Source organism: Antennarius striatus, chromosome 2 (genome assembly GCF_040054535.1).
Source record: "Antennarius striatus isolate MH-2024 chromosome 2, ASM4005453v1, whole genome shotgun sequence".
Taxonomy (NCBI): Eukaryota; Metazoa; Chordata; class Actinopteri; order Lophiiformes; family Antennariidae; genus Antennarius; species Antennarius striatus.
The window spans coordinates 30,215,929-30,228,963 of record NC_090777.1 but is presented as its reverse complement, the minus strand read 5'-3'; the positions used below and the strand labels follow the sequence as shown (position 1 = coordinate 30,228,963).

Sequence of the window (13,035 nt, the reverse complement as noted above, 5' to 3'; positions counted from 1 at the left end):
ATGGAAATGGCTGTAGTGAATACTTTCTTCCAGAAGAGGCAGGAACATAGGGTGACCTATAAGAGTGGAGGTAGGAGCACACAGGTAGACTACATCTGGTGTAGACGGTGTAACCTGAAAGAGATCAGTGACTGTAAAGTAGTGGTAGGTGAGAGTGTAGCCAAACAGCATAGGATGGTGGTGTGTAGGATGACTCTGGTGGTGAGGAAGATCAAGAGGGCAAAGGCAGAGCAGAAGACGAAATGGTGGAAGCTGAAAAAGGAAGAGTGTTGCATGACTTTTAGGAAGGAGTTAAGACAGGCTCTGGGTGGTCAGGAGGTGCTTCCAGATGACTGGACAACTACAGCTAATGTGATCAGGGAGACAGGTAAGAGAGTACAGGAGTGTATACAGAGAAAGAGGTTAGCTAAGAAGAAGTGGGACACTGAGAGGACTGAGGAGAGTAGACAGGAGTACAGGGAGATGCAGCGTAAGGTGAAGGTAGAGGTAGCAAAGGCCAAACAAGGGGCTTATGATGACTTGTATGCTAGGTTGGACAGTAAGGAGGGAGAGACTGATCTATACCGGTTGGCAAGACAGAGAGACAGAGATGGGAAGGATGTGCAGCAGGTTAGGGTGATTAAGGATAGGGATGGAAGTCTATTGACAGGTGCCAGTAGTGTGATGGGAAGATGGAAAGAGTACTTTGAAGAGTTGATGAACGTGGAAAATGAGAGAGAACAAAGACTAGAAGAGGTGACTGTTGTGGACCAGGAAGTAGCAAAGATTAGTCAGGATGAAGTGAGGAGGGCATTGAAGAGGATGAAGAGTGGAAAGGCAGTCGGTCCTGATGATATACCTGTAGAGGTATGGAAGTGTCTAGGAGAGGTGGCGGTAGAGTTTCTGACTGGGTTGTTCAACAGGATCTTAGATAGTGAGAAGATGCCTGAGGAATGGAGGAGAAGTGTGCTGGTGCCCATTTTTAAGAACAAGGGAGATGTGAAGAGTTGTGGCAACTACAGAGGAATAAAGCTGATGAGCCATACAATGAAGTTATGGGAGAGAGTAGTGGAAGCTGGACTAAGGGCAGAAGTGAACATCTGTGAGCAGCAGTATGGTTTCATGCCAAAAAAGAGTACTACAGATGCAGTATTTGCTTTGAGGATGTTGATAGAGAAGTACAGAGAAGGCCAGAGGGAGCTGCATTGTGTTTTTGTAGATCTGGAGAAAGCTGATGACAGGGTGTCCAGAGAGGAACTGTGGTATTGTATGAGGAAGTCTGGAGTGGCAGAGAAGTATGTTAGAGCGGTGCAGGACATGTATGAGGACTGTAAGACAGTGGTGAGGTGTGTGTAGGTGTGACAGAGGAGTTCAAGGTGGAGGTGGGACTGCATCAGGGATCAGCTCTGAGCCCCTTCTTGTTGCTATGGTGATGGACAGGCTGACAGACCAGGTTAGACAGGAATCTCCATGGACTATGATGTTTGCAGATGACATTGTGATCTGCAGTGAGAGCAGGGAACAGGTGGAGGAGAAGCTAGAGAGGTGGAGGTTTGTCCTGGAAAGGAGAGGAATGAAGGTTAGCCGCAGTCAGACAGAGTACATGTGTGTGAATGAGAGGGACCCAAGTGGAAGAGTGAGGTTACAGGGAGAAGAGATCAAGAAGGTGGAGGATTTGAAGTACTTAGGCTCAACAGTCCAGAGCAATGGAGAGTGTGGAAAAGAGGTGAAGAAGCGTGTCCAGGCAGGATGGAACGGGTGGAGGAAAGTGTCAGGTGTGATGTGTGATAGAAGAGTTTCAGCTAAAATGAAAGGAAAGGTGTACAAAACTGTGGTGAGACCAGCGATGTTGTTTGGTCTAGAGACAGTGTCACTGAGGAAAAGACAGGAGACAGAGCTGGAGGTAGCAGAGATGAAGATGCTGAGGTTCTCTCTGGGAGTGACCAGGATGGATAGGATCAGGAATGAGTCCATCAGAGGGACAGCACATGTTAGAGGTTCTGGAGATAAAGTCAGAGAGGCCAGACTGAGATGGTTTGGACATGTCCAGAGGAGAGATAGTGAATATATTGGTAGAAGGATGCTGAGTTCTGAACTGCCAGGCAGGAGGCCTAGATGAAGACCAAAGAGGAGGTTTATGGATGTAGTGAAAGAGGACATGAAGGTAGTTGGTGTGAGAGAAGAGGATTCAAAGGACAGGGCTAGATGGAGGAAATTGATTTGCTGTGGCGACCCCTGAAGGGAAAAGCTGAAAGGAAAAGAAGAAGGGCACTTTTTATTGAATTCATTATCAAATGTTTTTTTTTTTGAAGAATATAATTCTATTTCCAGCTTCTTCTTTTTCAACAAATGTTATGATCGTTGTCAGTATCAATCAATTAATCATTCATCTTCCGAACTGCTTTTCCACCGTAGTGGGTTGCGGGGAACTGGAGCCTATCCCAGCTGGCTAAGGGAGTGAGGCAGGGGAAACTCCAGATGTGACGCTAGTGCACCGCAGAGCCACAGAGACAGACAGACACACACACACACACACAGCTACAATCAATTTGGAACGGCCAATTAACCTGAAGCATGTTTCTGGAGGGGGGAGGAAGCCGGAAAACCCGGAGGGAACCCACACAGACACGGGGAGAACATGCAAACTCCACACAAAGCGGGACTCGAACCGGGAACTGCCGTGTTGTGCAGCGACAGCCCTACCCACGGCACCACCGCACCGCCCTATCAATTCATCCATCAACATTTATTTGTAAGGAGCTTAATCACATCAGCAGACATTTCAAAGATATTTTACAGAGAGAGACCCAACAGGACCCTCCAGAACCCAACAGGACCCTCAGGAACCCAACAGGACCCTCCAGAACCCAACAGGACCCTCTAGAACCCAACAGGAACCTCCAGAACCCAACAGGACCCTCCAAAGTATAAGCGACAGCGGCAGGGAAAAACTCCCTCATTGAGGAAGAAACTCTGGGCAGGACCCAGACTCTGGAGCGCAGAGCTAGACCTGGAGAACAGAGCCAGATGCTGAAGGACGGGGGGAGACTATAGAGGGCGGAGCCAGACTAGAGGTGGAGACAGATTCTGGGGGGCAGAGCCAGACTCTGAAGGGCGGAGTCAGACTCGGAAGGGCGGAGCCAGACTCTGGAGGGCGGCCATCCGCCTTAAACGGTTGGGAGGTAAAGAAACAGAACTTGTGTTGGAGCTGTGACGTTTCCATCTGTGCTGTTTAGATTTAGCGAAACCTGAACCCCTCTGGAGTCTGGACGACGTCTTTCTCCATGGTGTCGGCGCATGCCTCCAGTGTCAGCAATGCGCGTCGGACCTGCCCCTGGTACTGGGGGAACTCCTCCTGCACCCCCTGCAGGATGCCGGTGATGGTGTCCAGGCGTGTTCGTTGGGTCTCCAACACGGAATCAAGGGACTGGCTTCTGGTGGAGAGTCTGTAGCTGCCCTCACAGAACTTCTGCAGCTTCTTATGGCGGCTCTGCAGAGTCAGGATGTTAGCCAGGTTCTGGAGGGGGGGCAAAGGAAGGGTTAGGACATGTTCTAGGAGATAACAGTAAAGAGCGATTGTGTTCATGAGGTGACAATGTGACGACAGTACTCTCACAACTTCATCTGACTTGACGACAGAGCGGAGACTAAATTGGCCAAACTGAATATAATTTAACACGTCAGGAGAAAACCTGAAGGAGACGCTGATAGCAGGACGACACCCCCGAGCTGTTAGCGCTACACGTTTTCTGGACTCATGTACAGGAATTTCAATTTGAAATATACAGGCAGGTGCAGTGGGTAGTGAGGCTCCCCACGACCCCCACGACCTCCACAACCCCCAAGACCCCCACGACCCAAAGCAGAAGAAGCTGGTTTGAAGATTGATGGATGATGAATGATGTATGAATGGATGATGGATGGATCTGGATGATGTATGAATGGACGATGAATGGATGATGGATGGATGATGATGTATGGATGATGGATGGATGATGATGTATGGATGATGATGTATGAATGTATGATGAATGGATGATGGATGGATGGACGGATGGATTGATGGATGAATGATGTATGGATGATGAATGGATGATAAATGATGTATGAATGGATAGTGGATGATGAATGGATGATGGATAAATGGATGGATGGATGATGATGTATGAATGTATGATGAATGTATTATGGATGGATGATGATGTATGAATGGATGATGAATGGATGATGGATGGACGGATGGATTGATGGATGGATGATGTATGAATGGATGATGAATGGATGATGGGTGGTTGGAAGGATGAATGGATGAGGAATGATGTATGAATGGATGATGTGTAAAAGGATGATGAATGATGGATCACGGATGGATTGATGAATGGATGATGGATGGATAGAGGGATTGATGGATGGATGGATGATGAATGATGGATGGATTTGGATGATGTATGAATGGATGATGGACGATGGACAGAAATGAGGACGTGCTGCGGAGCTCCTCACCTTCTCCTTGGTGTCTTGGAGGAGAAGGATATCAGAGTCACAGGTGGAGATGCTGCTCTCATATTCCTGCATCTTCTGCTGCTGCTGTGTGAGCACAGCATCCATGCGAGCCTCCTCACTCTGCAGCGCTATGATCAGCTGACCACAGTTTAACAAGGTCTGAGGGGACAGAACATCATCAGCATTCTGTCACTCAATCGACCAATGAAATCAAACGTGAAGCCGCCTGCAGACGTGAATGGTATCTCCGACCTTTTGTTTATCCCGGATCTTGCGCTGAAGGCCCGCCAGGACGAGGTTGTGGTTGGCGTCGGACCGGTGAACCTGCTTGCTCTTCTTCATGAGGGCCTGCCGGCGGAGGTCAATGTTCTCCCACCGCGTCACACTTAACTTACTCTGTCTCTGCAGATGCTCCCGCTCTGCCATCAGCTGGTCAATCCCCAACTGTCCACAAACACGTGCAGGCCACACGTTAACGATGCTGTTTGGCTTCAGCTTCAGTGTCACTGGTGTCTGAATGTGTGGGACGTCCACTCAGTGTGTGAGTGTTTACCTCCAGACGGTTGATCTCATCCCTCATTGCCTGGATTCCTCCCAGGCTCTCGTCCATGAGCGAAAGGGTCTCCCGTAGGAGCTCGATCTTCTTATTCCACCACAGCAGGCACACCCTGTGACATCACAAAGACACCACAAAGACCATGTGATCCACCAGACAATCTGCGCTCAACTGGACCGTCTGTGTTGATCCGGACCGTCTGCATTCAACCGGGCCGTCTGCGTTCAACTGGGCCATCTGCGTTCAACCAGATGTCTGCGTTCAACTGGGCCATCTGCGTTCAACCAGATGTCTGCGTTCAACCGGACCGTCTGCGTTCAACCGGACCGTCTGCGTTCAACCGGACCGTCTGCGTTCAACCGGACCGTCTGCGTTCAACCGGGCCGTCTGCGTTCAACCGGGCCGTCTGCGTTCAACCGGGCCGTCTGCGTTCAACCGGACCGTCTGCGTTCAACCGGACCATCTGCGTTCAACCAGACCGTCTGCGTTCAACCAGACCGTCTGCGTTCAACCAGACCGTCTGCGTTCAACCAGACCGTCTGCGTTCAACCGGATCGTCTGTGTTGATCCGGACCGTCTGGTTGGGTGCTGGAGATGTGCTGAAAGAGTGATCAGTCATTTGGTGCTGGGTCAGAACTCTGAACCAATCACTGTCCCATAACACTCTTCCCAAGAGTGAAATGTTGTGTCAGTTGAAAACGTGGACATGTTACAGGTGCAGTGTGATTTTTAGGCAGTGATGATCCGGTCACATTTGAATGTATTTCTGGAAAGTTGTTTAGTGTTTTCTTACCAAGCAGTTAAACATTTAGACTGACGTGGTTTAGTGTACAAATGAATTTAGAAGAGTTTGGTTTAACCTGCAATGAATGTGTTATAACGTAACGTAGGATGAGTGTGTGATGAGTGTGTGATGAGTGTGTGATGAGTGTGTGATGAGTGGAAACGTTCTTTCTTCCGCGTCCTTGACTTCCATACAAACGTGACCTTTGACTCACTCAGATTCCACGATGCTGTTGGAGAGGCTCTCTTTTTCTTCTTCCAGCTTGTTTTGCATCATTATCAGTTCAAACGTCTTCTGCTCCTCCTCCTAAACACACAACATTGTGTTAAAATGATTGGCTTTAGAATACAGAACAGAACAAATGACTTGATGGCCTGCCTTCAGCCGCTCAAAGGCGTCTTTGTTCTGCAGCTCGTTCTCCTTCTTCAGAGCCAGGCTGAGCTGCTTGTTCTTCCTCAGCAGGTTGTCCAATCGGTTCACGTCGTCCGACAGCTTCAGCGTGTTGGTTTCCAACATCCTGACTTCATATTGAACCGCTTCAACATAACCTAATGGGAAGGAAACGCTGTAACAGAGGCTCGTGTACAAGTGCACAGGTATAGCATCCGTCCATCAGAAGGACCTGAAGGTCATGTTTGGTGCTTCAAACTGAAGGACTTTACTCTACATACTCTCAAAGCGTATTTTCCTCCTCTGCAGTTCCGTGTTCTTTCTCTGCAGTTGGTGGTTCTCCTGGTTCTTCTCTTCAATGTTCTGGACCATTCCTGCGATCGTCTCCTGTAACTTCATCCACAGCTCTTTCTCCTTCTGAATTCTCCTACCCAGCTCCGCAATCTCAGCCAATATGGAGCGCTCCTTAACTTTTAGAGGACTTAGGTCCGTCTGATGGGAACGTAGGCACACAAATCACACAAGGAAATATGCATGTTTCATTTTTATGGCTTCCAAATAATCCACTGAGTCCTCACCCCACTGGTGTCTTTGACGACTTGTATCTTGTCCAATAAATTGCAGATGGCGGCATGACACTGGTTGACGGTCTGATTGAGGGAGGAAATCTCTTTCTGCCTGGAGGACAGCAGCTTGTCGCGTTCTGCGATCTCCTGCTCCAGCGCCTCGTGGGTTTTGGACAGGAAGTCCAGGACTTCGCTGACCTCTCCACACTCCTGCACGACCTTATGATTTTCTTCTTGCAGCTTCCACAGCTCCTCGTTCTGTGTGGGAGGGGGAGATGCACATGGGGGGGCATTAATAAATCCAGGAGCGAGAACAGGGACGTCAGAGGAAAAGTATTCTGTGAATAAATGTCGATACAGCTGCACTGCCCACGAGGCAGAAACCTTCTGCTCCCTTCAACGTTCAGATCCAGTCTTTACCTCCTCTGTCCTGCATTTGGTCGCCTTGGAAACAAGATTTTCCGTGTACTCGCTGTCCTGCTTGTGGGTGAGGATCTTCTGGGTGTGCTTCATGATTTGGGCCTCCAGAGTCACACCAGCAACACTTTCCTTCTCCAACTGCTTCCTCTGATCTCTCCACTGAGCGTGGAAGTTCTTTGCTTTCTACGGAAATGAAGAGCAGGAGTGGATATTTGATGATGGGAGGGCAGACATGACACCCAGTCCTGACTGACGTGAGGTCCAAACAGCAGAGGTCTGTCACCTTGGTGAGCGTTTCCAGAGCCTGCTCGTTCTCCCTCAGAGACTCCTGACAGTCTCTGTTCTGGACCCGCAGAGCCTCGGTTCTGGCCTTGGCCTTTTCCGTCAGGTTCTCGGTGTTGTTGCAGTCCACCTGGACCCACTTCAGCTCTGAGGACAGTTCCACGTGGTTCTCCTGCGCTTCAGCCATGGACCTCTTCACATTGTCGATGTCCTGTTCCAATAACATCAGCTCCTGCTGGACAGCACTAGAGGACAGCAGGACAGACTCAGGCTCTAGTGGTCAGACACCCCCCCCCCTGTCTGACGATGGCTTCGCCCACTGGCCTCGTTCTCACCTTACGGACATCTGTGGGCTGTCCAGGAAGTGGTCTCTTCTCCTCAGCTCCAGCAGACAGTTGTCCCAGTTCCTCTGCAGCACTTTGCGCTCCATGAACACTTGTTCCATTTCTGTCTCAGCCTGCGCGCACACACACACACACACACACACACACACACACACACACGCACGCACGCACACACACGCACACACACAGACACACGCACACACCCAGACACACGCACACACACAGACACACGCACACACACAGACACACGCACACACACACGCACACAGACACACACACAGACACACAGACACACAGACACACACACAGACACACACACGCACACACACACGCACACACACGCAGACACACACACAGACACACACATGCACACACACACACGCACACACAGACACACACACACAGACACACACACGCAGACACACACACGCAGACACACACACAGACACACACACACACAGACACACACACGCACACACACACACGCACACACAGACACACACACACAGACACACACACACAGACACACACACGCAGACACACACACACAGACACACACACACAGACACACACACAGACACACACACGCACACACACACACGCACACACAGACACACACACGCAGACACACACACACAGACACACACACAGACACACACACAGACACACACACGCACACACACACACGCAGACACACACACACAGACACACACACACACACACACACACAGACACACACACGCACACACACACACGCACACACAGACACACACACACACAGACACACACACACACAGACACAGACAGACACAGACACAGACAGACACACACACACACACACACACACACACACACACGCACACATACACACACACGCACACACACACACACACGCACACATACACACACACACACGCACACACACACGCACACACACACGCGCACACACGCACACACACACGCACACACACACGCACACACACACACACGCACACACACAGACACACACACACAGACACACACACACGCACACACACGCACACACACACACACACACACGCCATCACATCTTCTGGCTCATCGTTCCGTGTGTGTTCCAGACACCGTTCTTACCTCAGCGACAGCCGTCTTGATGTCCTGCGTGACCTCAGCATAAGCAGCGGCCTGCGCCTCGTAGCCGGCAATGTCCGCCTCCAGCTTTAGCTTCTTGCCTTGTAGTTGTTTCATAACCTGTTCCTGATGACACGAGACAATTCTTATCAATCAATACTGTAGTAATCAATCAATCAAACCTAATACAGTGAAATCATTGTGAGGTAGGTGGTCTCGTATCCGTGACCGATGTATTTGGTGATGCTGAAACGGACATCTGGTTTAAAGTCAGATTAAATGTGACAGGAGCCAGATTGTATGGTGATATAATCTGTCTTTCATTCACACACAGGTGTGCTGCTCTCCTTAGGGGTCAAACTGACACACGCATGTGTTTACCTGCTCTTCCTGCTGCTTCCTGCCTTCTTTCCGACCAGCCTTTTCTCTGTGGGTCATATTCTCCATGACCTTCACGTCAGAGGTCAGGTTCTCCTTGGCTCTTTGGATGAGAATGCGATAGAGTGTGACGTTCTCTATGACGGCCTGCTGCTGGGCCACTGTGGGAACACGCACACGTGAATACCTGAGACGTGAAAACTGACCTGATCTGTGAGGCTCGGCTTTCTCAAACACTCTGAGGTTTTTGTGATGGTTTAGTGGGTCGTGGTTAAGACCAGTCATTCGTACGACTAGATCGTCTTCTAGCCTTCGTCAAACTCAAAGTTAGAGATGGAGAGATGGATTAAGCGCTATACAAATAAAGATTAATTTATTGATAGTTGGGAAGTGAACCTTAAGAAAACACTGAAAAAAGCAGCCTTTGAACTAAAGCAGAGAATTCCACAATTTCCACAAATTCTGAAAGAAGTTTCTGTGATGAAGTTTGTGGGCGTGTCTGAAACGGGACTCACCATCAGCTTCCATCTGCCGGTGCTGGAGGAGAGCAGCAGCATGCTTCTCCTTCACCTTGTCCAGGTGCGCCTGTGCCTCCTGGTGTTTGGCCAGAGCTGCGGCCTTCTTGTGATCATGTGTCTCCACTCTGCTGTTCATTTTGTCCACTCTGTGTTTAAGGGCAAGCATCTTCTCAGCTTCGCCCCTCGTCTTCTCTTCCTCCGCCTTATAATGATCCCACTGCAGCACACGAGACAGGGTCAAGTCACTGCAGCGCGGGTTCCTCGCTCAGAGGTGTCTTAATGCTAAGATAAGGTTTCATTGTATATAAACACCAATCAATCTACTTGAATTTATAAAGCACTCAATTCCATTAACAGACATTTGTTGAAGGTAGAAAAGTCGCCAACCTCATGCTTCAGTTCCTGCTCAACAGCCTCCAGACGCGTCCTGAGGACTTTGTTCAGATTATCATTCTGCATCTTCACCGCTTTCAACTGCAAATACAGATTAACACACCTCACAGGTCAAACTAATGTTCCTCTTTTCAAATTATTAAAGAAATGCCCCAAACCTCTTAAATTCAATCATTTCATAATGAATAATAAAAATCTATTTTAAGCTTACAAACAACTACATTTTATATTTTAATAGAGAAAAAACGTCTGTCTCGTCTTCAGCTGCTTCTTCTGATTTGGGTCACGGGGGTTGCTATGGGGTAATTACATATTTTATTTTATTCTGATTTACTGTACAGTAACATGATATTGTGTGTTTTTAACGGTTTAGTAGTGATTTTATGATTCCAGCATTCGTAGCAGACAGACGTAAAGTGGTATAATCCAGAAGGTCGTAAGTAATAGCTGTAATAAAGGACATACCTGAGGGTCAGTTAGGGGGGGCGTTGTGTTCTGCAGCGTCACCAGCTGAGAACCGTCCCCCCAGCTCTGGGCTGGATCTGAAACGTCAAGAAGGTGCAACAGAATAATGAGCTTCTGTGTCAGACTTCCACAGGAGGCCAGTGTGGGTGGAGACAGTAGCTTATGAGTCAGGTGACATGTGGGGAGGGGCTAAATGTTCATGTGAGGACCTGGTTCTTCTGTGTTCACACACTTACTTGTGGCTTCTTGTACGCTTGCCATCCTTGTTCTCTGGTCTGGATGGAGTGTCGCCCCACTGTGGCAGAACTCCTCACCGACCTGACTTCTATGGCTGACCAGCGGCCCACATGAAAGGTTTGGCCACACAATTTGACCTTTGAACTTTCTTTCATGCGTTAAACTTCAAACGCCCGCCGCCATCTTCAAAGCCTTAAGACTGGATAATGGACCAATCACAACCAACTCAACGTGCATCTAGTTGGCAGGTTCATCACTGTTTCTAAATTTTTGTCTGTAAGCTTCGGGTACCAGCTCATAAGCCCTCAACACAATCTATTTAATTCAGACAGTCCTCAATTGACAGACTGGCACAGACTTCCTGAGCTTTCCGGACAAGCTGACACTGGAGAAGAAGTGACCAGAACTCCTCAGGCAATTTCAGTGCAGTAGCTGTCCGCTCAAACGCACTGAAGTAAGAGTCCACCTCGGACTAACGAAACAGAGGGACCAATGCAATGTTCTACTCACGTCAAAAGCAGGAGCAGAACAAAAACTCAGATTGGGAGACACCGGGGTGGAGGCTACAGGGGCTCTTTCCAGCTCAAGAGCCCTGATACGGAGATGCAAGGCTTGCACCTCAAGCTGTTTGTTCCTGTTCTCCACCTCCTTTATTTGAAGGGCCATGCAGAGATCCTCTGTGGTCATTTTGTCCACAGACAGATCAGGGAACGGCTCCAGCTCTACACGAACCCCAGCAGCTTCTGCTGCTCTGGGGTTCTTCACCGGTGCGTTAGCAGCCGCCTCAACAGCTAGTTTAGTTAGAACACCCTGTTCTACCAACCCCTCACACAGAGTCTGCTTGAGGTCTGCTTTTCTAGCACTATATGGCATCTCCACCCTATAGTATGTTGCCACAATTAGTACATCAGCTTTCGTGCACTTTTCAATCCTACCCCAAGGACTGACCACAAAATCATCCAAAAAACCCTTCATAATTTCCCTACACACCAAAAAACACCGCCAACCAGAAGACAAAAAAAGGAGCCCCCAATTCATGTTACGTCCAGTCTAGGAGGGCCTGAGCCATAACATGAACAGGCCCAGTCTTCCCCAAGTCCCAAGGTGCCACCAGACAAATAGTTGAAATATATAACATAAATTAGGTTTTTATTTACAATAGCTAAATATCAAATATGTTAAGCTCACTTCAGGCTGGACTGATGCCAAAATAACAAGCAAAACAATCCTATCTACAAAGTAATAATGGTTAACCTAACAGAAAAACAAATGAAAGGATCTAAACTTCCTAACCAAGTTAAACAGGAGAAAAGTGTTACCAAATAAACCAGCAGTCCAGCCCTACTTCTCAAATGAAAGTAATCAGTTCACACAAAATAGCATGTGGCTCATTGGAAAATGGAGAGGATGAGAATCCGCTGCCCTGCTGCCCTCAAAAGACTGCCATCTTGGAATTTATATCTCCGGTGAGATCTTGGCGCAGCCAATCAGGACAGGGGACAGGTGTGCTTCTCCCAATCACCGTTGAGCAATGGCACAGGCTAATCTGCATCCATGAAGCGCAAACAGAAAAACAGGGAGCCAAAGGACAATCCCAACCCACACACGACGCTAGTCGTCACACCACTGAATGGGAATACATTCTTTCCATATGTCTATTATGTTAAACACATTGTCTCCACAAGATAGCAGCGAAGTACTGACAGGAAGTGACACTGCGACGGTCGACGGTCTGCCGGTGGTTCACAGCAACAGAAGAACAGATGTACAAGGTGGGACTCTAAACATACGCCAATGCTGTTCTCTTTCGTCTTGTCACACAGACGGGCGTCGTTGTGTCCTGTCATAATGAGGGCTGGACTTGCGCCCCGAGCCTCCGGCAGTCCTGAGGGCCGGACTTGCGCCCCGAGCCTCTGGCAGTCCTGAGGGCCGGACTTGCGCCCCGAGCCTCCGGCAGTCCTGAGGGCCGGACTTGCGCCCCGAGCCTCCGGCAGTCCTGAGGGCCGGACTTGCGCCCCGAGCCTCTGGCAGTCCTGCCCCAGTTGATTCAGACCTGAGGGCTGGACTTGCGCCCCGAGCCTCTGGTAGTCCTGCCCAAGTTGATTCAGAC

At 49.1% G+C, this 13,035-nt stretch overlaps 1 protein-coding gene across 1 annotated transcript; it reads right to left on the bottom strand.

The window, feature by feature from the left end:
- Nucleotides 1–1,955: 1,955 nt before the first annotated feature.
- Nucleotides 1,956–12,973, bottom strand: LOC137606914 (coiled-coil domain-containing protein 40-like). Its single transcript, XM_068332254.1, has 17 exons — nt 10,925–12,973; nt 10,689–10,765; nt 10,218–10,304; nt 9,828–10,047; nt 9,316–9,473; nt 8,938–9,060; nt 7,816–7,937; nt 7,482–7,725; nt 7,199–7,381; nt 6,791–7,036; nt 6,494–6,704; nt 6,201–6,370; nt 6,037–6,128; nt 5,036–5,150; nt 4,735–4,926; nt 4,483–4,641; nt 1,956–3,496 (listed from the first exon to the last, which is right to left on the bottom strand). The coding sequence occupies exons 1-17, from the start codon at nt 10,947–10,949 to the stop codon at nt 3,218–3,220; spliced, it is 2,703 nt and encodes a 900-aa protein (XP_068188355.1). The 5' UTR covers nt 10,950–12,973; the 3' UTR covers nt 1,956–3,217.
- Between the last annotated feature and the right edge of the window lie 62 nt (nt 12,974–13,035).